The sequence below is a fragment of the Arachis ipaensis genome, chromosome B2 (assembly GCF_059453495.1).
Source record: "Arachis ipaensis isolate K30076 ecotype BB chromosome B2, ASM5945349v1, whole genome shotgun sequence".
Taxonomy (NCBI): domain Eukaryota; kingdom Viridiplantae; phylum Streptophyta; class Magnoliopsida; order Fabales; family Fabaceae; genus Arachis; species Arachis ipaensis.
In genome coordinates this window covers 24180675-24207076 of record NC_142437.1, presented here as the reverse complement: position 1 = coordinate 24207076, position 26402 = coordinate 24180675, and the positions used below count along the sequence as shown (strand labels likewise).

Genomic DNA, 26402 nt, shown 5'->3' with positions numbered 1-26402 from the left:
GAATTTGATTTAGAAATCAAGGATAGGAGTGGTAACCAGAATTTAGTGGCAGACCACTTGAGTCGCCTTGAGCACATTAAGGATGACTCCACTCCTATCAATGATAGTTTTCCCTTTGATAGCCTGCATGCAGTATCCGAAGTAATTCCTTGGTATGCACCTGTAGCTAATTATCTAGTTAGCCATACATTCCCTCCAAATTTTAATAAACATCAAAGGGACAAGCTGAAAAGCGAGTCTAAATATTTTATATTGGATGATCCATATCTGTGGAGATGTGGTGCTGATCAGGTAATTAGAAAGTGTGGGCCTCAATCAGAATTCCAGTCTATTTTAGAGGCATGCCACTCATCTGAGAATGGAGGACATTTTGGCCCTCAAAGAACAGCTAGAAAAATCTTAGACTGTGGATTCTGGTGGCCTACTCTTTTTAAAGATGCTGCTGAATATTGTAAATCTTGTTCCCCATGCCAAAGATTTGGTAATATATCCAAGAGGGATGAGATGCCTCAACAGATTATGCTTTTCTGTGAAATTTTTTATGTTTGGGGCATTGACTTCATGGGTCCATTTCCAAATTCTAATGGTTACCTTTATATACTGTTAGCTGTAGATTATGTTTCTAAATGGGTGGAAGCAATTCCTACCCGTACTGATGACGCTAACACTTTTGTTTTCTTTGTTAGAAACCATATTATCTGTCGCTTTGGATCACCACGAGCAATCATGAGCGATCAAGGCACTCACTTTTGTAACCGGAGACTAACAGGATTACTGAAGAAGCATGGGATTGTTCATAAAGTAGCAACAACTTATCACCCCCAAACCAATGGACAAGCAAAAGTGTCTAACAGAGAAATTAAACGCATTCTGGAGAAGATAGTAAAGCCCCATAGGAAAGACTGGAGTGCTAGGCTAAAAGATGCACTCTGGGCATATAGAACAGCATACAAAACACCTATCGGGATGAGCCCCTTCCGCTTAGTGTATGGAAAGGCTTGCCACCTTCCAGTAGAGGTGGAACACAAGGCCTTCTAGGCTGTAAGGGAATACAATATGAATTATGAAGAATCTGGTGCTGAAAGAAAGCTGCAACTAGCAGAATTAGAGAATCTTCGACTAGAAGCATATGACAATTCAAGGCGATACAAAGAGAAGATGAAGGCTGTCCATGACAAGCACATTAAAAGGAGAGAATTCAGACCAGGGGAGTTAGTTCTTCTTTATAACTCCAGACTGAGGCTTATGCCAGGGAAACTAAGGTCAAGATGGGAAGGTCCCTACAAAGTAGAAAAGGTAGAGCCATACGGAGTTTTCCACCTGCGTCATCCTTCTAGCTCCAAATTCTTAAAGGTCAATGGACATTGCCTGAAGCTTTATCATGGAGAGAAGATGAAGGATCACAAAGAGCTAGAGGTTTTCCTTTTGAAAGACCCACCAACAAAAGCAGAATGAGTCTAAAGACGTCCAACTTAAGGACGTAAAAGCAAAGTGCTAGGTGGGAGACAACCCACCATGGTATGATCGTTCAGTTTCAGTCTTAGTTTTATTTTCCTATTTTTGTTTTTCAAATGACTCTTCTTATAACCTCTGCATATAAATGCATATAGCCTGCATTTGTATTCGCATTTTTCATATATATATATATATATAAAAATAGAGGCACGCGACGCGTCTGCGTCATAGATGCTTTCGCAAAAGGAAGAAAAGAAGCAGAGAGTCACGCGAAAGCATGGCTGGAGGCGTGCCTTAGGCACAAATATGCCCACGCGACCGCATCACTGACGCGGCCGCGTCATTTTGAAAAATAGCCTCCCATGCGTTCGCATCACCCACGCGATCGCGTGACCCTGTGAAATCGACGTAAATGGGTATATGGCAGAGAGTTATGGTGGAGTTGGGCTGGAATGGTGCTGGAAGCACTAGCCCTACCACGCGACCGCGTCACCCACGCGGCCGCGTCATTTTACAAATTGAGACCATTCACGCGACCGCGTCACCCACGCGTCCGCGTCACCCACGCGTCCGCGTCACCCAGACTTTTGGCAAATTGCATTTAAAACAGAGAGTTGTGCGTACGCGAGACTGCACTCGCGCCAATAGCACAAATCAGGTCACGCGATCGCGTGACCCACGCGTCCGCGTCACCTGAACTTATCACACACCACGCAATCGCGTGCTCCACGCGTCCGCGTCACATGCGACGCACATCTTATCCAGATCAGCGCCTGATATCTTATCTTTTCTTCCCCAAATCTAAATCTTTTCTTTCCCCTTCTTATTTCTTTCTTCTCTCTTCTTCCTTCCTTATTCTTTCTCACTTTTTACTTTCTCCTCCCTTATTTTTCACATCCATTATCAAGGTTCTTTTCTTTCTTTCTTTACTTTTTACTTTTCCTTTATTATTTTTATTTTCTTCTTCTTTTTCTTTTTACTTCCATTATCTATATTTTCTTTTTCTTTCTTTTTCTTTTCTTTTATCCCTTTAATTGGTGTTAGAAATTTTATTAGGTGATTATTTACTTCTATATTTTGCTTGTGAGTTATTGTGGAATTGTTTGACAATTAATATTACTTCTTGAAGGGTTGCTTGCATGTTTAATTCAATACTTTCGATAACATATTTACCATGCATGCTAAGTGTTTGTGAATAAGCCCGTATGGCATTGCACATTATTTTTTTTATATATTATTCCATTCTACTACTCTAATGCCTGTTTTTCACAAAACCCCTTTTATATTTTATTAATTAAATAAAATTGTTAATACAAACAGGTTGTTAGTTTGAAAGGGTTGGTAATCTAACTTGGACATTGAATGTTTGATCTATGCTACTCATGCCTTTGCCGGCATGCCAATAAACATCTTGCATTCATTTGCCCTCACATGCACTTGCTATATTTCTATTGATGAACTTTTCACATGGATTCGCGACCATGTGTTAACGACATCCTTCTTTACCGTGCATTGATTATCACTTGTACCCTTCTCTTCCTTGCTCTAACCCTTAAACTTTTAAAGTTACTTACTCTTTCCCTTTTTAGGATGGCCACCAGGAAAGGCAAAGAGAAAGCTAATCCCAAACCACCAGCAAGGAAAGGAACTAAAAGAACATTAGTGGCAGAGCCATCTTCAACAGCAGTAAAGCCCTCAACAAAATGAATCAAGAGGATCATCAAGGTCGATGAAAAAGAAAAAGCTTTCCCAGCAAAGGACACTGCGCGGTTTCCTAACCGCTACTGTGATCAGATGTATGTTCCCTATCCTGGCTGAAAGGAATTACAATAATGAACACCTTCTCATCCTCCCGACCAACATTGTTGAATTTGTTGAGCCCCGCATTGAGCGAAGACATTGGGGATTCCTACGGAGACAGCAACGACAGGTTAATCTATCATGGGTAGTTGAATTCTACTCCAATTTTTACATTCCAACCATGCAGTCGGTCTATGTCCATCAGAAGCAAGTTCCCATAACTGAAGAGGCCATTCAGCGAGCTTTAGATCTTTCTCCCGCTCCATAAGGATTGGACGCATTCCAAGAAGCCTCACTTAAGCACCAGACATACCAATTTGACTGGGACGCCGTTCTCAGAGTTATAGCACAACCTGGCAGCATATGGATATATGGATACTATCAATCCTGACCTAAGGGAATCTTAGCCTCAGCACTCACCTTGGAGGCTCGAGTATGGGCACAGATTCTATCCCATTACATCTTTTCGAGCACTCACGAGTCCTCCTTCACTGCAGACATGGCTGTTCTACTTTGGTGTATCCTTACAGACCAGCACCTCAATTTACCAAGACACATTCGGCATGCTATGGGACACGTACAGATCGCGGGCAACCTACCTTTTCCAGCCTTAGTTTCAGATCTAGTCTCAGCAGCCAGAGTCTCCTACCGAGCTGTGGACACCAAGGCCATGATTCCACGGGATGATCAGTACATCCCTAATGGGAAATATATCAGACCTACAGCAGCCACGCGTAGTCGGCCAACAGAACTGGCCGAAGACATTCCTACTCCTCCCACATCACAAGCACCTTCAACAAATCAACTGCTCCATCAGATACTTGAGAGATTAGATCGGTTGAACGGAAAGGAAAGCAAAGGGAGAACCATAACAAGTGCCGATTTACATATATCAAGGAGCTGATTTTTGGTCACCACCCACCTAAAGAAGACCCAAACACCCCGGACTCCACTTTATTTACCAGCACAGGGAGCCATGATGGTCCCGATTGTGGAGATGCTGCTACCAGTCCCCCGTTGTTCCTGACTGATGGCACCGAGGACGGTGCCAAGCTTTAAGTGTGGGGAGGTCGGTCAGTACCTGACTTCCGGAGGTAATTTCTCTTCCTTAAACACTAATAAAATAGGATATTTATTTCATTTTTCTTTTGTTAGGATAGGATAAAAGTGCATAGTTATAGGTTATTTGCATGCGTGTTCTAACTGGTTGAAAATAATAAGTTTCTTTTTAAGACCCTATTTTTGAAAAAATTTCACTAATTTAAATCACAACTTTTGTGTTAAACTTGTTTAGAAAGTCGTATTTGGAACATAGTTAAAAGCTAGAACACACAACCTATGAGACTTGAGCCTGATAAAATGGTTACACTATTTAACCATAAATATTTTTATTCTTGTGTGTTTGCTTCTCTATGATTGTAATCTATATTTTGTTCCATCCTATATGTCCAATATTTAATGTATTATATGCATGCATATGATTGAGGCCATTATTTTATTAACTCACTTATCCCAAATAGCCTACCCTTTCATTCACCTTTGTTAGCCAACTTTGAGCCTTTTAAATCCCCTTTATTCTATATTTTACCACATTACTAGCCTTAAGTAGAAAAACAAGTAATACCCCAAATTAAATCTTTGGTTAGCTTGAGATAGGAAATGTGTATCAATTAAAGTGTGGGAAGCTATGGAAACATTGGTTAATAAGGGAATGTGTCATGATAAAATGTTTGGAATTTGGATACCTACTCATGTGAAACTAGAAAAATTAAAAATCCATGTGCATTGGCAATGTTATGTTTATGCTTTAAAAAAATCCAAAAATATTCAAATAAATAAGTGATTAGATAAATGAATAAGGGGACAAAATTACCCCAATGCTAAGTTAAGTCCAAAATTCAATGCATATGTGATACAAGTTAAGAGAAAAAGTTGATGCATGAGTATGTTAAACAAAAGTGGGAGAATTTTGGGTAGTTAAGGATGATCTAAGAAGAAAATAAAGTATGTATGTTAGGTGATAGCTTAGGTTGATCAAGGATTCAATTTATAGCTCACTTAGCCATATACATACCCTCACATGTACCTTGGCCCCATTACAACCTTTAAAAGACCTCATGATGTTTGCATTGGTACATTAAATACTTGTTGATTGGTTAGGTGAAGAACAAGGTTTAGAAAGCATGATTAGAGAAGAGTAGAGTGATTACCCTATATACTAGAGAGACTAGAGTGCACATACACCATCAGTGAGGGTTCAATGCTTAATTCTGTGTTCCCTGCTTTCATAAGCTGTCTTTCTACAAGTTTACTTGCTTTTATTATATGATTTGAATTAGTGGAATTTAATTTATTTTTGTCTTGAAAGAACTTATTTATTTTTTTTACTAAGTGGAAAAAAATCATTTTATCATATAGTTGCATTCATGATATATAGGTTGCATTATATTTCATGAGTCTTACTTTTTCCTACTCAATTGTTTTATCTCCTTAAGCTAAGCATGAGGACATGCTAATATTTAAGTGTGGAGAGGTTGATAAACCACTATTTTATGGTTTATCTTGTGTTTAATTGAGTGGTTTCACCAAATCTTCACCCACTTATTCATACTAATTACATGATTTTACATTTTCCTTCCTAGTATTATTTTATGGTTGAAAACGTGCTTCCCAAAGATCTTTTATATTTTAATTCTCCTTTATACCATTCGATGCCGTGATCCGTGTGTTAAGTGTTTCAGGCTTCATAGGGCAGGAATGGCTTAGAGAATGGATAAGCTTGCAAAAATGGAAGGAACACAAGAAACTAAGGAGATGACCAGCGAGCACTGACACGCGCGCATGGCTCACGCGAACGCACGGAATAGAGAAAATCGCAGCGACACGAATGCGTGCCTGACGCATATGCGTGGATAGGAGTCTGCACGAATGACGCGTGAACGACGCACTCGCGTGACAAGGAAAATCGCTGAATGACACGAACGCGTGGACAATGCGTACGCGTAACCTGTGCGATCTACATAATTAACAGAAAATGCTGGGGGCGATTTCGGGCCGCGTTTTAACCCAGTTTTCGGCCCAGAAACACAGAATAAAGCCAGGGAATGTGCAGAGACTCAAGATGCATCTGCAAGCATCAACACACATTAAGATACATTCACATTAGGATAGTTTTTAGTTTTTCTCTACACTCATAGTTAATTAGTTTTATGCTTTTGGATATTGAAGATGTCATTACCTCCGTTGAAGATATTATTCTAGTTTGTTTACTTTGTCCCTTACTCTTCCATATCCTTATTTACTTTATTTAAAAGTTACAATTGCATTATTTTCATGAATTGTTAGTGCAGAGAATTACTTTTCCTTTTAATTAATTTTAAATCCTTATTTTGTTTAATTTCATTATGTCTTCTTATATTTTTATGAGCGTTTTATTCATGTCAATGGAGTAGATTCCATACTTGACATGGGGGTTGATTAAAAGGAGACACTTGAGTTGGAAGGCTTACGTGTTGATTAATCTGTACGTTGTTGGCTAGTTCTATATTTACTAACGCTAGACCTTCCTAAGGGAGAGGACTAGGATTTGCGAATAAGGGTTAGCTTAATCACTTGACTTTCCTTTATTTAGTAAGGGTTAACTAAGTGAAAACAACAACCTTTTTAATACTACATCTAAAAGATCCCAACAAGGATAGAACTTCCAGTTAATCATTCCCCCAGTCAAGGCTTTTTATTTAGAATATCAATAATTATTCTTAGTTTACTTTTATTGCTTCAATTTACAATTATTTGATTGCTCATTATTCAACTCTCAAAACTCTTAGAAAATTCCTAATTAATAAAATAGCATACTTTCTCGCAACTCGTTGGGAGACAACCTGGGATTTATACTCCTAGTATTTTTATTATTCTAACATTTTTGTGACACCTTTCTAAATTGGTGAGGCGGATCTTAGCTGGTTAAGAGCTATACGTGCAACACTATTCTCTTATTTCAAAACCTCTTAATTGGCCGGGCATTTAATTTGGGGACCCAAACAGATCAATACTTCAGCGTGCAAGGTTTTCCAAACCTTCAAAAGCCCAAAATGCCACTTCAATGACATTTCACATTGGGCCACTTCCAAATACTCCAATTCCTTCATTTATTCTTCACAAGCCCAAGTCAAGTCACAATTAACAATTAATCAAGGCCACAAGAATCATCTAGAAGTAATTAGGAAATTTGCATTTGATTGTAATTTCATTTGAATTTGTAATTTAGGTAGCTTTTAAATAGGGTCTTAGATTCATCATTTTGCACACACCATGGAGGGGTAGAGGTGACTCCACTCCCCTTTCACTCTCATTCTCTTCTCTTCTTCCATTTTCTTTCATACACATTTTTGTAAATATTTTGCTATGAGTTTTTAATTTCCAACATTTGGGAAAGAGAGCTCTATTGCAATTTAATGGGTTGATTTATTTTCATTCTTCATCTTCAATTCTTCTTTCATTGTTTCTTTAGAGAGGGCTTTTGTGCTTCAAAGATCTAATTACTATCGAGAGAGGGATTAGATCTATTTGAATTCTATGATGAACTTGAGAAAGGAGTCATATAATTTAGTTTGAAGCCCTTCTCTCACAACTCTCTTGATTGATAATTCTTAGCTTGATATGTGAGATGTAATCACTTTGAATTGAAATCTTGAGGGTTGTGTGGCTCTAAATTAGAGACCATACTTCATCTCTTCTCATGAGCAATTAGATCAAGAGATTGGCAATTGATCAAGTTAAGAGAAATCAAATCACCAAGAGATTGGGGTTTGATTACTTATGATTTGCCAAGAGATCAGTGATTGCATGATTGAAGTGAAAATGAGAATTGTTGATCTTGAGAATGCAATATCTCTTGATCCCAATGTTAATTTCATTCTTAATTCTTGTTATTTACTTCTTGTCTTTAATTCTTGTCATTTAATTATTCTCTTTAAATTTTTGTCATTTACTTTTGCACATTTATGCCTTCCAAGTGTTTGTAGAAATACTCCACTTGGTTTTACTTTCTAGTCATTTACTTTCTTGCACTTTACTTTCTTGTACTTTCCATTCCTTGCAATTTACATTCTTGCACTTTAATTTTCAGCACTTTAATTTGTTGTCATTTACTTTCCATGCACTTTATTTCTTTCATTTAATTTCAAGTCATTTACATTTCTTGTTGCTTATCACTCAAACTTGAATCGTCTAACTAGAATAATTAATCAACTATTGCTTGCTTAATCCATTAATCCTCGTGGGATCGACCTCACTCAAGGTGAGTTTCACTACTTGATACGATCCGGTATACTTGCCGGTAGTTATTACGTGAAATTAATTTTCACGTATCAAGTTTTTGGCACCGTTGCCGGGGATTAATTGTGATTAACAAACTACCGGTTGATTAATTTTCTAGATTAGACATTTTTTTCGTTTTTACTTTTCTTTTTATTTTTATTTCTCTTTTCTTATTGCAAGTTAAGTGTTTGTGTTATTGCCTCACTAAGAATTCTTTAGTTGTGACACAAGGAATTTCAATTTTTCTTGGTGGTTGTGTTTGATACAACATTTTTCAATTAAAATGGAGTTTACCTCACATGTTGATCAATCATATTATATGGGATATTGCCCACCACCACAAAATGATTCATGTCATTATCCTCATGGTGGATGGGAATATCAACAAGAAATGATGGATCATGAGCAATCAACCCAAATGGGATATGCCCCAAGGTCACACAATGATCAAGCAAGTTACATGGGGTATTTTCCACCACCACAAAATGATTCAAGTTACCATACTAATTGTGGTTGGGGAAATCAAGATCAAGGAATGATGGGGTTTGAGCAATCAAACCAAATGGGATACTTTCCAAGAACACAAAATAATGCATACTCCTATGAATGGGACAACTATCCAAATTGTGATTGGGAAGGACAAAACCAAAGAGAATTCAATGTTTCCTATCCCATCCATCAAGAGCCATCACCTCTTAATTATCCAACCTCACCTCCAAATTTTTCATATCAAAATTCTTCACCACTTGAGTTTGCCTCAACACAAAATTCCTTCCGAAATCCATACAATTCAATTCATCAACCACAAAATACATTTGATTACCCACACAATTCATTCCATATCCCCCACCAACACTTCACCATAACATCCACAAGTCCACAAAATCCACCCCAACCTTCTCCTCTCTTGCTACAAGTAGAACAATGCCTCCAAAAATCCATAGAAATTCAAGAGAGAATTAGAAAACACTTGGAAGATCAAGAACAATATTGGAAGGAACGAGAAGGCCTTTGTGAGAAGATGAATGGGCACTTAGAGCTAAGCAAGGAGGAGGAAGACCAATTTGTGAGTGAGGAAGTGGAAGAAGAAGCCCCTATACCAAGTGAAATCCCAATAAAGAAGGAGGTTGTAAGGGAGAAAAATAACCAAGGGAGTCCACACTCCGATGAAGTAGAAAGTTGTATGGAGGATGATTTAATTGAACCATCAATCCAAGAGGTTCTTGATGAAGAGGACACTCCAACCATCACACAACACCTAAGTCTTAAAATCAAGGAAATGAAGGCAATCAATAAAAACACTCAAAGAAGGATTGTGACCAAGAAACAAAAGACAACATCCATGAAAAAGAGAAGGTTAACAAAAAGCAATCCAACCCTCTCCCCAACAAGCAAGAGGAATCAAGCTAATAACAACAAAAGAAGGCTTGTTAGGAGGTAATTAAATCAAGGGGCATCAATTTTCTCTTCTTCTCCCTTGAAGTCATTTCTTTTAACCAATTGGAAGAAGATGAAGAAAATTAAGAACCACATGTCAAGCTAATGACATTAAAAGAGCGCTTGTTGGGAGGCAACCCAACCGTTGGTAACATTTTCTTTCTTTGCTTAGTTTACTTTCAATAATTTGGCATATGATTGCATTCTAAGTTTGGTGTTGCATGCAACAATTTGATCTTCAATCTTTAGTGGGTATTTGCATCATTCTAAAATAAAAGTGTCACACTAAGTTTGGTGTTACCACTTACCTTTCATGCATAGTACCATGCACAACTCACTTATTAATGCAATCATATTATCTCTTTTCTTTGTGTCTTGATTGTCATCTTTAATTTTTGCTTGCTTAAACCATGCATTACTTACATCTCTTCTTGAAAACATTCATGATTAATCATAAATTCCATCACCACTATTTTATTTGTTGCTTGAGGACAAACAATCATTCAAAGTTTGGTGTTGGGAAAGGAAGGAATAGGAGGAAAATGACAATAACAAAAATGAAGATCTACAAGGTGGTTAAGTTCCTTTTTCTTTTATTTATCTTTTATACTTTCAATTGCATGATTGTCTTCCATTTCTTTTATATGCATGTGTGTTCTTCTTTTTTTTTTGAAAAAGCATAGCTTGATATTTGAATTGCAACATGTTGCTTTTACATTATAACTACCATCTTGAATTTTGAGTCAAAGTAATTAACTATCATGATCATAAACAAACAAGGTAATTAAAGAAGAACCTAGCATGAGCATATAAGTATTGGAAGGCTAGCATGACTATTGTTGCTCAATTGCATTTGAATTTGTTTAATTGAAGTTTTCATCTAGGACATTTTATGAAATTTTTGAAATATTGAAAATCTTGAATAAGCAAATCAATTAAAAGATTAAGGAAGAAAAAGGGAAAAATGAGAAAGTTGAAGGCTCTGAGTACTAATGACATTCATTAGTCAAGTACTTGTGGTGTTTATGTATCAAGCAAAAAGCTTGAAAATAAAATACTTAGAGTCAAGACTAGGCTCAAGTGCAAAGCACTCCCTCAAAGCTCAAGGCTCTAAGCACCAACGATTAGAAGGAAAGTAAAGAAAAGAAATAAATGAGCTTAAAGAGTCCTCTAATTAAATGCTTGTGGTGCTTATGTATCAAGTGGTAATACTTGAAAACAAAGCATTTAGAGTCAAAGCTTTTAACTAATGGTGCAAAGCACCCAAGAAGCTAAGAAAAGAAAAAGATGGAAAGCTTGATTCAAGGAAGGAATATAAAGAAAAAGATTTCATAAAATGAGCTAGATAGAAGCATCAATCATTTGAATCTCTTTTGTAATTGTAGCATGCATAATAAACTAGCCAACCATGAATATAAAAATTGCCACTCTTCTCACCTTGGTTTGTCAAACATTATTGCATGATTCTTTATTTGCTTGAGGACAAGCAAAGTTTAAGTTTGGTGTTGTGATGACTGGGCATCATGTTATGTTTTTCTATGCTTTTTCACATAAAAATCAATTCATAATGCTTAATTATGGGAGTGTTTTGGTGATTAAATTGAATATTGCTTTGATTGTTTGAGTTAATGAATTTTGTAGGAAATAATAGAAAAAGAAGCAATAAAAGCACTAATATAGGAAGCACACTCCCAAGGTGGTAAAAGAGTTAGAAACAAACTCAAAGAGAAGCAAAGAGGATTTGCAACCTTGACCTCTTCATACTCCAACAAGAATAACTCGAGCTACAAAGTTTCAAATGAGGTGATATCAGTGCCATTGGAAAGTAGACTTCCAGAACTTTCCAACCATATATAACACTTTATAGTGGATACTGGATTTGGGGGTACAATTTGCTATTCGTTTAGCTTTACAATTTCAGTGTAAAACAAGTCCCTGCACTTCGCCAGACTGACCTCTTCACATTCAAAAGAGTATAACTTGGGCTAGAGAAGTCCAAATGATATGCTTCTAGCAGCTTTGGAAAGCTGAGATCCAGGGCTTTTCAATGATATACAATGGTCTATAGTGGGTATTTAATTTGGGGACCCAAACAGATCAATACTTCAGCGTGCAAGATTTTCCAAACCTTCAAAAGCCCAAAATGCCACTTCAATGACATTCCACATTGGGCCACTTCCAAATACTCCAATTCCTTCATTTATTCTTCAATGTTTCAAGCTTCCATGAAGACAATTAAAAGTTCACAAGCCCAAGTTAAGTCACAATTAACAATCAATCAAGGCCACAAGAATCATCTAGAAGTAATTAGGAAATTTGCATTTGATTGTAATTTCATTTGAATTTGTAATTTAGGTAGCTTATAAATAGGGTCTTAGATTCATCATTTTGCACACACCATGGAGGGGGTGGAGATGACTCCACTCCCCTTTCACTATCATTCTCTTCTCTTCTTTCATTTTCTTTCATACACATTTTTGTAAATATTTTGCTATGAGTTTCTAATTTCCAACATTTGGGAAAGAGAGCTCTATTGCAATTTAATGGGTTGATTTATTTTCATTCTTCATCTTCAATTCTTCTTTCATTGTTTCTTTAGAGAGGGCCTTTTTGCTTCAAGATCTAATTACTATCGAGAGAGGGATTAGATCTATTTGAATTCTATGATGAACTTGAGAAAGGAGTCATAGAATTTAGTTTGAGGCCCTTCTCTCACAACTCTCTTGATTGATAATTCTTAGCTTGATATGTGAGATGTAATCACTTTGAATTGAAATCTTGAGGGTTGTGTGGCTCTAAATTAGAGACCATACTTCATCTCTTCTCATGAGCAATTAGATCAAGAGATTGGCAATTGATCAAGTTAAGAGAAATCAAATCACCAAGAGATTGGGGTTTGATTACTTATGATTTGCCAAGAGATCAGTGATTGCATGATTGAAGTGAAAATGAGAATTGTTGATCTTGAGAATGCAATATCTCTTGATCCCAATGTTAATTTCATTCTTAATTCTTGTTATTTACTTCTTGTCTTTAATTCTTGTCATTTAATTATTCTCTTTAAATTTTTGTCATTTACTTTTGCACATTTATGCCTTCCAAGTGTTTGTAGAAATACTCCACTTGGTTTTACTTTCTAGTCATTTACTTTCTTGCACTTTACTTTCTTGTACTTTCCATTCCTTGCAATTTACATTCTTGCACTTTAATTTTCAGCACTTTAATTTGTTGTCATTTACTTTCCATGCACTTTATTGCTTTCATTTAATTTCAAGTCATTTACATTTCTTGTTGCTTATCACTCAAACTTGAATCGTCTAACTAGAATAATTAATCAACTATTGCTTGCTTAATGCATTAATCCTCGTGGGATCGACGTCACTCAAAGTGATTTTCACTACTTGATACGACCCGGTATACTTGCCAGTAGTTATTACGTGAATTTAATTTTCACGTATCACCTAAGCAAAGACACTACTAAAAGACGAATTACCTATTCTACAAGTGGTGTGTCATCTTCACTCAAACACGGAACATTAACGTCAGTGGAATTAAAATGCTCACTCACGTCATATGCAATGCCGTACGATGCTTCTTCAAAAATTGGTGTATGGGGACATATTGTGATACACTCTCCTTCAACGCAGACACATACACCAAAAATCGGTGCTCGAGGAAGGGTCTGTGTCGCAAATGGAAAGGTTACTGCAGATTCTTATTGAGGTTAATAAAATCAGGACGGAGATAATGGTTTACGACATAACGTTTTTGCGACACCTCCATGCACGCACATCGCATCTATCTTCCACGAGGCTGTTGGTGCATCCAATTGGGATCCAGGGGGAAAGGCGGTCACCGCGGACTGGTCACGGCGACGTCCCGGTGACTGAAAATGTTCAACAATGGAAGGAGACACGTTCTGTAAGACCCATAATTTTCGAAAAAATATCATTATAAGTTAATTTCAATTTATTTATTCATTAAAGACTTTATTTTTAGAAATTATTTTATTAAAAGTAATAAATCAAGTTTTGACAATTAAATTAAAAAATTTTACCTAATTTTGTAATTATTGAATAATTTTCTATATTTAAGTTATACAGCTTAGCAGTTGCAAAAAAATAAGAATTTTATAAAATTTAGTTAAATAATAAAGATTTTAGAATTTAATACTTTAATTTTATAAACAAAGAAAATAAATTATATTATATCTAATTTTAAATTAGAATACTTGATCAAAATCTAATTAGCAATTGATAATAAAGTAATATTTTTTTATATAATTTTAAGGAATTAAATAAGATTTCAAATTAATATTCTATACCCCAATTTTATTAAAATTATCAAAATTTTATTAACCCAAATATCCCCAAATTTAACTCTAACCCTAATTTCACCCTAAGCCCTACCCACACTTACACTCACCGCCCACTCACCCTTGTTCCCCTAATCTTACCGTCATTCCTCTTGGTTTCTTCCTCAATACACAAACAAAACAAATTTAACATTTAACCTAACTCAGAAAAGAAACAACCAAAGAAAGAAAAAGAGAAGGGAAATGGACACAGGGGAAGCAGGGAAGGGAGAGTGAGATCTGAGAAAGCAGAGGCTGGGAACAGAGGAAGAGGAGAGGAAAGAGGGTCGTCGCGCTGTGCCGCTCCCTGCGTCGGTTGCCATCGCCACCACTGAATCATCGCGCCACCACCGTCAGGCTGCTGTGCTGCCATCGATACGGTTCAGAGAGGAAGGAAGCACTACGGTGAGGAAGGGAGCAGGAGCCCGTCGCGCTCACTGCAAGCCCGTCGTCCGTGTCTTGTAGCCGCGCTAGAGTTGTCGCCGCCAATGCTGAGCACTGCCGCTGCCGCCTTTGAGGGAAGCCGCCACCATAGCTGGGAAGAACGGAGTAGGGGAGAGGAGGTTTTGTTAATGTTGTGGCAGAGGAGGACGAGACGTGTGAGAGAGACTGACGCACAGAGGAGAGACCCTTCCTCTACCGCCGCCGATCAGTGCCATCATTAATGGTGAGTCAGTAAGCCCTAGCCATGAGAACCACCATCTCTGAACCCCTATTGCTCTGTAAAATACCCTATATTTGTCTCTGATGTTCTTGGCTATATTGTTTGTTGGGGTTTGTCTCAATTGGAGTCAGTGGTGGAGGTGTTGCCACTGCTGAAAGCCAACGACCGGGCTATTGCTGGTTCTGATTCTATTATCCTGGTACTAGTCTGAACTTTCCCTTGGGTTTAATCCATTTGCACGTTCTGTTTTGTCATTGCTATAGTTGTCATATTCTTGTATTAAAACAATTTTAGTTTTGCTTTGTCTTGGATTCCTAGGGCTGTTTCTGTCCTTGATCATATTAGATTCAAAATTCTTGTCCTGTTGCAACCATCATCATCACCGCGAAATTAACGTTGTTGCTATTCGAATGGGTGCGGTGTCCTCGATTTCATTGGAATTATCACTATTGCTGTGAATTTAAAATAAACAGATTTATCACGGTTAATTCCTACGGATTCGGCTTTTTGAGGTAGGGATTTTTCTTAAATCTATTTTACATTACAGGGTTTTTATAAATCGATATTAATGCGTAAAATATATTTTTGTGATTTTGTGAGTCTTATGAATTGAATTGAGTTGTTTTGGTTGAATGTGATTATTAGAAAAGATTTATTACTGTCTTTTAGGTTAATTTTTGGAAACGGTTTGATTTTAGAAAAGATTTAATATTGAAATTTGATTTGATATTAAACCCGATTTGATATCGGAATTTGATTTCAAAATGAATTTGGAAAAGACTTGATATTTGAAAACGGGTTATTTATTGAGAATGATTTGCTATTTTGGAAATTATTCGAAAAGTGTTTGAGGGATTGTTTGGTTTGAAACTGTTTGAGAAGATCGAGAATTCTTAATTATTGATTGATGTTGTTGGTTGAAGTCGGGTTAAATTGTGATTTATAGGATTGATTGATTGAATTCTGGATATTGTAATTTCCTTGGGTTGAGTGCTGCTGTTGTGATAATAGTTATTGGAAGTGATTTGACTGATTAACAGGTGTTTGGTTTGGTTTGGTTGGGACCCGAAAAGGGTAGCAGAATCCGAGTTTTAGAGGAGATGCTACCAAAATTTTATAAAATTGGAAGTTTTGTTTGAAGTAATGGTTTAACAAGATTTAGTTCTTAAACGTTACTTGTTTTAGATTGATTTATTTAGAAAAGAAAGAATTATGTTTTGAATTGAGATTGTTGATTAACGAAAAGAAGGATGATGAGGATTGATTTGAAATATGATTTTTGAATGAATTTGGAAATGGGATATGGATTGACGAATGATGATGATATTGAGAATGGCTTAGATATTGATGAATGATGAATGAATTGTTTATGTGGCTTATGAATTTGAAATATCTGAGATACGAAGTTCCCTGGATTAAGTGTCGTGACTTGCCACCATGTGTACCAGGTCGAAAACTCGATACTCTGTTGACCCTACGACGTAAGTGTGACCGGGCACTATATAAATTCCCGGGAATGTTACCCCTATTGAGCAATATTGATTATTTGAGAAAAAACTATGCATAGACTCATGGGGATGCACGTCGGGGGACAATCTAAGGACAATTCAGACTTGTCGGGTTGGCTGGATAACCGACAGATGAGCCTCATCAGCCATAGGATAGGCATGCATCATATGCATTTGTATGCTTTGCTTGGGTTTGAACTTGTTTTGGTTTGCCTAATTGCTAAACTGTTCTTAACTGCTATTTGAACTATTTGTTGTAACTGCTACCTACTTGTGCATTCCTTGTCTGTCTTGCCTGTGTTTGTCCTGGCGTGCTACATTTGAGAATGAACTTTAGTGCTGAATTAATGATTGTGTTGCTTGATTGTGTGGTTGGTTTCTGATTGAGATTTTCCTATAAGAAAGAAAAGGTTTCGGATTTCTGAAAGATTAAACATTGTTTCTTTAAAAAGGTTTTGAACGATTACTGATAAACCATTATTTTATGCTTTATCTTATGCTCAATTGAGTGGATTTCATCAACTCTTTACCCACTTATTCATAATATTTGCATGGTTTTATATTTCCTTCCTGATTTTGTGCTTTGATTGAAAACATGCTTCTTTGATCTTATATTTGCTTATTATTAATCCTCTCTTATTACCATTAGATGCCTTGATATGTGTGTTAAGTGTTTTCAGATATTATAAGGCAGGAATGGCTTGGAAGATGGGAAGAAAGCATGCAAAAGTCGAAGGAATGCAAGAAGTTGGAGAAATTGCTAAGTTGTCTAGCCTGACCTCTTCGCACTCAAATGGCTATAACTTTAGCTATAGAGGTCCAAATGATGCGGTTCCAGTTGCGTTAGAAAGCTAACGTCTGGGGCTTCGATTTGATATATAATATGATATAGTTTTCCTGACGCTAGGCGACGCGACCACGTGATCCATGCGGCCGCGTCGCAGTGACGGAAATCCAGCATGGCAAAATTCGAAACCAGCGAATTCTGGACTGTTTCTGACCCAGTTTGTGGCCCAGAAGACACAGATTAGAGGCTATAAAGTGGGGGAATACATCCATTCATGAGGAGGCTCTCACATTCACAATTTTAGGAGTAGATGTAATTTTTAGAGAGAGAGGTTCTCTCCTCTCTCTTAGGATTAGGATTTAGGATTTCTCTTAGTTTTAGGAGTGACTCTCAATCCCAGGTTCAATATTATTTTACTTTATATTTATCTCTTACTTTCAGATACTTTAATGCTTATATTAGTTATGTTGCCTATTTGGCTTATGCTACATTCATGTTATGATTTTCTTAATTAATATTATTTGAGGTATTTTCAGATTTAAGATTGCTTTGCTTATATTGATGCTTTTAATTTAATTTAGATATTTTTCTCCCTTTTGGCTTTGGTTAAATAATTGGTAACACTTGAGTTGTCAAACTCAGGAGTGGTTGAAATTGGCAGATTTTGCTTTAGCTAGGATTGCTCTAACATTAGTCTCTCCACAGGAGTTGACTAGGACTTGAGGATCAAGCTAATTAGTCCACTTGACTTAACTAAGTGGGATTAAAATCCAATTCTCATCACATCTGATAAGGATAACAAGGACAGGATTTCCGGTTCTCATACCTTACTAAGAGTTTATTTTACAGTTATTTATTTATTTTTATTGCTCGAAAATATACCTGTGCACATTGCCCAAACTTCCAAAACCCCCCAATTTACAATCTTCATAACCAATAATAAGAACATACTTCCCTGGAATTCCTTGAGAAGACGACCCGAGGTTTAATACTCGGTTATCAATTTAAAAAGGGGTTTGTTACTTGTGACAACCACAACGTTTGTATGAAAGGACTTTTGAAGGTTTAGAAACTATACTTGCAACGAGGATTTATCCGCAAATTTCTAGACCACGCAAAAGTTTCTCTCATCAAAATGGCGCCGTTGCCAGGGAATTGCAAACGTGTGCCTTATTATTGGTTATTGTAAATATTTTTTTTTATTTTTTCTTGTTTATTTGTTTTTATTTTTGTTTTTATTTTTGCTTTTCCATAAATTAAGAGGTTATTTGTTTTTATTAAAAAAAAAAAAATTTTTCAAAAATTTGTTCTTAGTGTTCATCTTGATCTTCAAGCTGTTCTTAGTTGTTTTCTTCGTTTTGATCTAAAAATTTGAAATTTGGTATCATTTTATTGTTTTTCTCTTTCCTCATAAATTCAAAAATATTTTTTTTATTAATTTTTTCGAAAAAAAATTTCAGATTTTTATTTTAAAAATTTTTATCTTAGCTTATCTTATTTCAAAAAAAAATCAAATTTCAAAATTCAATTTTAAAAAAAATTTTCAAAATTTAATTTTCAAATTAAAAATTTAAATAACCTTTTAATTTCAATTTGTTTTTATTTTTAATTTCTATTTACTATGAACTCTCACCCCTTTGGCTATGAGTCTGGTTACAATTATGTTGCAGGAAGAAGAAATTACAATGAGAACAGGCATCAAGGTTGGAACAATCAAAGATGGGAGGAGCCACAAGGACTTGATCAATCCTCATGGCAACAACCACCTCCAATGGACTATCAACAACCACCGCCATATGCCTATGAACCCTTTCCTCAACATAACTTTGGACCACCAAACTCACAAGCCAACTACCACCATTCACCTCCATATGACCCTAACCCTCAACCGCCATACCAACCACCTTATGAGCCATATGAACCATATATAGAACCACCCCAATTTCAATCCAGTCACTCCCAACCACCACCACTTTCTTTTGTAGCATGTCCAAGTCCGGTAACCCGAGAAGCAGAGGTTCGCCTAAGGGAAACAGTAATTAAATTTCAAACAACCATTCAACAACTGGTGCAAGCAATGATTCAATGGGCTTCTAGGCGCTCAAATACACAAGGATTAGCCACAACCCCATGTGGACAGCTCAATGAAGAGCAGAGCATGAAGGAGATACTAGAGGCTCCAGTGGACAAGACAGAGAATGAATTCGTACTAGAACAAGTAAAAGAAGCTGTCATTGTTCAAGAAGAAGAAGAAGTGGTTGAAGACTTAGGAGATGCAGAACCTCCATGGGAAAGTCCAGTCATAGAACCCCCTTCCAAGACGTTTGGAATTGATGCTGAGGAGGGTGTACAACCTCCAAAGCATATCATAGTTGAAGACTTAGAAGAGGTTGATCAAGAGATGGAGATTCAAGAAGAAGAAGCACAACCTCCCATGCCCTTGGAAAGCAATGAAGAGGAGATTGAATTGAAAGAGAGCTACCAAGAGGAAGAGGTTGAAATTGAAGAAGTTTGCAAAGAGGTGGTAGTTATCAGAAAAGAGCACAAGGGAGTGGAGCTTGCAATTTCATTAAAAATACCTCCCCCTAAGTTGCCATCATCCTTCACAACATTCAAGTGGGTAAATTTCATATCCCTTAGCTTTCTTATCCCACTTGAATATGGGCTACTGGAGAAGGATGGTCAACTTAGAGCTCTTTGTGATATTAAGAGTAAGAGGAAGATGGCCAGTGGTAAGAATTGTCCTGCAAGATTCATCATGGTTGGAAGCTTTAAGTTTAAACGTAAAGGTTGGTATAGAGCTCAACTGAATGGGTCTAGGAAGTTGTTTGGCCGCTTACGTGAGAATTCAGACTGCTTGCCACCCGGATGGAACAATATTGCTCAACCAAAAGACGGGTGCAAAGGCAAGGTCTGGGACCCCGGAATTCATTCTGGCAATCAACACTCTTGAGGCCTTGTCACTTGCTTTAACTTACTTGAAGGCTTTCTGTGCCAAGTTTGGGATCCCGGAGGACATTGGAATCACAAACATTGGTGGAGATTACTGGATGAGTTCAAGCACAAGCCTCCATAACAAGGGACTCCCCAAATGTCCAACTTAAGGACTCTAACTAAAAGTCCTAGGTGGGAGACAACCCACCATAGTATGATCGTTCATTTTTCATTTTTATTTAGTTTTATTTGTTTTCAAGTTTTATTTTATTTTATTGAACCTGGAGTTTTGCATCACATTCATATTAACACTGCATTCTGCATCTTTTCAGAAAAAAAAAAGCGAGCACGCGACGCGACCGCATCAGCGATGCGTCCGCGTCGCAAGGAGAGGGGAGAAAAATAATAACGAACAGAGAGTTTCGCAGGAGCAGCGCTGGAGGCATGCCAATGGCACAAATCACCCCACGCGACCGCGTCGCTGACGCGACCGCGTGACCTGAAATCGGCGTAAAAAGGGTGCATGGCCGAAAGTTGAGCTGGAATTGGGCTGGACCCGTGCTAGTAGCACAAGCCCAGCCACGCGAACGCGTCACCCACGCGTCCACGTCATATTGGAAATAAGGCCACCCGCACGATCGCGTCGACCACGCGACCGCGTCACCCTGGATTTTGGCAATACTGAGTTTTGAACTGAGAGTTGTACGACCGCGAGGCTGCACTCGCGCCACTAGCACAAATCGAGTCACGCGATCGCGTGCCCCACGCGTCCGCATCACCCAATCTTATCGCGCACCATGCGACTGCGTCACCCACGCGACCGCGTCGCCAGCGTCGCACAACCTATCCAGATTAGTGCCAATTTTCTTATCTTCTCTTTTCTAATCCTAATTTCTTCCTTCTCTCTCCTTTCTCACTTTCTTTTTCTTCTTCTCATCCTTTTTCCCTCTCATTTTATTTTATTTTATTTATTTGCATACTTTCATTCATTGCATATTTTTATTTTTCTAAATTTATTATTTTACCATTGGTGTTCAAATGTTCTTATTCAACTGTTATTTCTTTTCTGGTATTATCTTGGTGCTTATGACTTGTTTTATTCTGGTTAGGTAATATTATTTAAATCAATGCCAATCTTTTATACCTGAATTACTTTTGTATTGATTTTTAATTTATATTATCCTTCCTTTCCCACTTTTTTCCCCATTGTTGCAAATTTTGCACCCTTGGTATGCCATCGCTTCTATTGTTTTCTCACTTACATGTTGTAGCTACCATGTAAATGAGACCCTTTTCATTTGGCATTAACCCAACTATACTTCATTTATTTTTTTTATCTCTATTATTGGGTTACCTTTCTTCCCTTTTTCTTTCAGGATGGCCACCAGGAAGAGAACCGGAAGACGTTTACATGGGGAGACAGACAAGTCCATCTGCACAATCCTTAGAAAAAAGCAACAGTTGAAACAACCCGTCCACCTGCAAATCTCAGCATGCACCGAGGACAGTGCAATCTTTAAGTGTGGGGAGGTCAATACCGATCTCTGTGGGTTAGTACTTTCTTTTCAACACCAATAATCTTATTTTCTTTATTTGTTCATTGTGGCATCTGCATATTTGATTGCATATTTATTTGATTTTGTGCATTTAGTTACTACTTGGTTAAAATAATAAATCTCTTTTTAAGATCCTATTTTTGAAAATTTTCACTAATTTAAATAAATAAAAAAATTTTAAAATTTTTATGTGTAAATTTGTTTGAAGTTGTATTTGGAACATGTTTTTTTGAGCCAAAGAACACACAACCTGTGAGATTTTGAGCTTATTTATATGGTTACATTATTTAACCATAAATATTTTATTCCTGTGTGTTTCCTTCTCTATGATTGTAATCTATATTTTGTTCCAACCTATATGTCCATTATTTAGTGTATTTACATGTTTGCATATGATTGAAGCCATTATTTGATTTTAGCTCACTTATCCCAAATAAGCCTACCCTTTAAATCACCCTTGTCAGCCACTTTGAGCCTTTTAACCCCCTCTTGTTCTATATTTTATCACATCACTAGCCTTAAAGCAGAAAAACAATTAAATATCCCAATTGAATCTTTGGTTAGCTTAAGATGGTGTGTTAATTAAGTATGGGGAAACTGTGGGAACATGGGTTAATAAAGGAAAAGTATAATGTTCTAATTTATTTGAATATCAGGAATTTGGGAACCTACTCATGAAAAAAAAAAACCAAAATAGAAAAATAATAGAAAATCCATGTGCATTGATAAGTTATGTTTGTTTCTCTAAAAAAAAAAAGAGAGAGAGAGAGAGAAAAATCCAAAAATACTCAATAAATAAGTAAATAAGGGGACAAAATTACCCCAATATTAAGTTTAATAAAAGATCAATGCACATGTGATAAAAATTAAAGAAAAATTTGGTACATGAGTATGGGAATTATACAAAAGTGAGAATTATGGGTAGCTAGGCATGAATTTAAAAGTATATAGAGTATATGTATATTAGGTGAGAGCTTAGGTTAATTGAAGATTCATATTATAGCTCACTTGGCCATACATATATCCTTACCTTTACCTCAGCCCCATTACAACCTTGAAAAGACCTCATGATGTTTGCATTAGTACATTAAATATTTGTTGATTGGTTAGATGAAAAACAAGGTTTAGAAAGCATGACTAGAGAAGAGTAGAGTGAATAACCCTATACACTTGAGAGATTAGAGTGATATACACTACCAGTGAGGGTTCAGTGCTTAATTCTATGTTCCCTGCTTTCATAAGCTATCTTCTTACAAGTTTACTTGTCTTTTACTGTATAATTTGAATTAGTGAAATTTGATTTATGTTTGTCTTGAAGCGCTTATTTACTTTTTAACCAAGTAGGTAGAATCATTTCACATTTAGTTGCATTCATATAGATAGGATTGCATTTCATACATTCTATCATTCCTCTTCACCTTTATAGCTTCTCTTGAGCTTAGCATGAGGACATGCTAGTGTTTAAGTGTGGGGAGGTTGATAAACCACTATTTTATGGTTTATCTTATGCTCAATTGAGTGGATTTCATCAACTCTTTATCCACTTATTCATAATATTTGCATGGTTTTATATTTCCTTCCTGATTTTGTGCTTTGATTGAAAACATGCTTCTTTGATCTTATATTTGCTTATTATTAATCCTCTCTTATTACCATTAGATGCCTTGATATGTGTGTTAAGTTTTTTCAGATATTATAAGGCAGGAATGGCTTGGAGGATGGGAAGAAAGCATGCAAAAGTGGAAGAAATGCAAGAAGTTGGAGAAATTGCTAAGCTGTCCAGCCTGACCTCTTCGCACTCAAACGGCTATAACTTTAGCTACAAAAGTCCAAATGATGCGGTTCCAGTTGCGTTGGAAAGCTAACGTCCGGGGCTTCGATTTGATATATAATATGATATAGTTTCCCTGACGCTATGCGACACGACCGCGTGATCCATGCGGCTGCGTCGCAGTGACAAAAATCCAGCATGGCAAAATTCGAAACCAGCGAATTCTGGACTGTTTCTGACCCAGTTTGCGGCTCAGAAAACACAGATTAGAGGCTATAAAGTGGGGGAATACATCCATTCATGAGGAGGCTCTCACATTCATAATTTTAGGAGTAGATGTAGTTTTTAGAGAGAGAGGTTCTTTCCTCTCTCTTAGGATTAGGATTTAGGATTTCTCTTAGTTTTAGGAGTGACTCTCAATCCCAGGTTCAATGTTCTTTTACTTTATATTTATCTCTTACTTTCAGATACTTTAATGCTTATATTAGTTATGTTGCCTATTTGGCTTATGCTACATTCATGTTATGATTTTCTTAATTCATATTATTTGAGGTATTTTCAGATTTAAGATTGCTTTGCTTATATTGATGCTTTTAATTTAATTTAGATATTTTTCTCCCTTTTGGCTTTGGTTAAATAATTGGTAACACTTGAGTTGTCAAACTCAGGAGTGGTTGAAATTGGCAGATTTTGCTTTAGCTAGGATTGCTCTAACATTAGTCTCTCCACAGGAGTTGACTAGGACTTGAGGATCAAGCTAATTAGTCCACTTGACTTAACTAAGTGGGATTAAAATCCAATTCTCATCACATCTGATAAGGATAACAAGGACAGGATTTCCGGTTCTCATACCTTGCTAAGATTTTATTTTACAGTTATTTATTTATTTTTATTGCTCGAAAATATACCTGTGCGCATTGCCCAAACTTCCAAAACCCCCAATTTACAATCTTCATAACCAATAATAAGAACATACTTTCCTGCAATTCCTTGAGAAGACGACCCGAGGTTTAATACTCGGTTATCAATTTAAAAAGGGGTTTGTTACTTGTGACAACCAAAACGTTTGAATGAAAGGACTTTTGAAGGTTTAGAAACTATACTTGCAACGAGGATTTATCCGCAAATTTCTAGACCACGCTAAAGTTCCTCTCATCAATTACCTTTTGGTTTTTAAAAGATTCATAAGGCAATGATAATCACTAAGATTGAAAATAGTTTTCTTATTAAATATCTTCTTATGATAACTTTGAAACTCCGTGGTGAGACCGTGTGGTTAGGTTTTCACCCCCCTACAGTTTTATCTTTTCAGGAACCGGATGAAGCATTATGAAGAGTTATACTGCGTTTGGTTTATATGTTGTTGTATTAGTTGGATTATTTTCTTCCCTCGTCTTTGTTATTACAAGTTTGTAAGAGGGATAGGAGTTGTATGTTTTATATGTATATTATATTATGAGTTATTATGTAAGGAGTCTTGTATATGAATTTATGCTTGCTTGTATTTTTCTTAAGATAAAATATTTGTTTCCGGTTTTCAAAGAAATCAGCGATATAGTGTTCGAGTCACAGGCTCCTATTTTAGTATTTAGTATGTAAAGTAGTCGTAATACTTCTTGCTATCAGAGTAGCGCAGTCGGAAGCGTGACTTCTGATAGTGAGGATGTTACACATTCGGCCATGAGAATTAGGAATAGGGTTACGTAAAAGAGTTGGGGTATTGAGTTTCTCTATCAAGATTCTACTCACCTGATGCACAGTTACCATTTCCTCACTTTTTCAAAATATTTTTCATAGACCCCACATCAAATCTAATTAAGTCATATAAATTTATTTTAATTTTTTTTAATTTGTGTTGGTAATAATTAGCAGATTCTCTCTCGATAATGTATACTTTTCTTATATATAAAGCTAATGATATAATAAGACTAATGATACTCATAACTATATATTACATATATGTATACGTATACAACGACTTTTCATTAGGTAAATGGCTGCCGCCATAAATAAATATATATATATATATATATATATATATATATATATATGCGTACATGCATAAGATAATAATAATAATAATAATAATAATAATAATATAATTATATATATATATGCAACGTAATGCATAATCGAAGCCGCCTTTTGTTTCCATGCTTTATGATTAATAATAATAATAATAATAATAATAATAATAATAATAGCAAAGCTAAGAATAAAAGATATTAGTAACTTAAGGATAAAAGATATTTAGTGAAGCATTAGCAAAGCTAAGCTCATCAAAGAGTACCGATATTTATTCATATTGAGAAATATCGAACTCGATAATAATATTATTAAATAAACTCTATTTTTAAATTAAAATATTAATTACTCAAATTAAGATATACATATAAGTTTCATTACTTATAAATTACTAGAATTATAGTTTTAATTATATAAAATATTTCATCATAATATATATATATATATATATATATATATATATATATATATATATAAAAGAATATGAATTTGATTGAAGTCAAATTGTTATAAAATTAGTTCAATTACTGATAGTAAAATAATTTTCTAGAAATAAGGAACTCTAATTTTATAAAATAAATTATAACTTATTTATATTTTTTTAAAATTGAGGGTCGCTACATTCTACCTACCTTACAAAAATTTTCGCCCTCAAAAATTTCGATTACCAAAGAGATATTCCTATCGGCCTAAACTCCTGGTCCGTATCTAAGTCCAAAACTACGTCCACTCTTTCCAGTCTTAAATTTTCCAACTTGGTTATGTAACCTAAACGAAAGCGGGATCCTAGCT

General features: G+C 36.1%; 1 protein-coding gene across 1 annotated transcript in view; it reads right to left on the bottom strand.

Moving 5' to 3' along the window:
- Positions 1-14738, bottom strand: part of LOC107627030 (protein FAR1-RELATED SEQUENCE 6-like) — a 34309-nt gene extending 19571 nt beyond the window's left edge. Inside the window, exons 1-3 of the mRNA XM_088505733.1 lie at positions 14667-14738; positions 13803-13930; positions 13642-13693 (exon numbers count right to left, since the gene is read on the bottom strand). Coding sequence (XP_088361859.1) covers positions 13642-13693; positions 13803-13930; positions 14667-14738 — 252 coding nt within the window. The remainder of the gene's footprint in view (positions 1-13641; positions 13694-13802; positions 13931-14666) is intronic.
- Positions 14739-26402: the final 11664 nt, after the last annotated feature.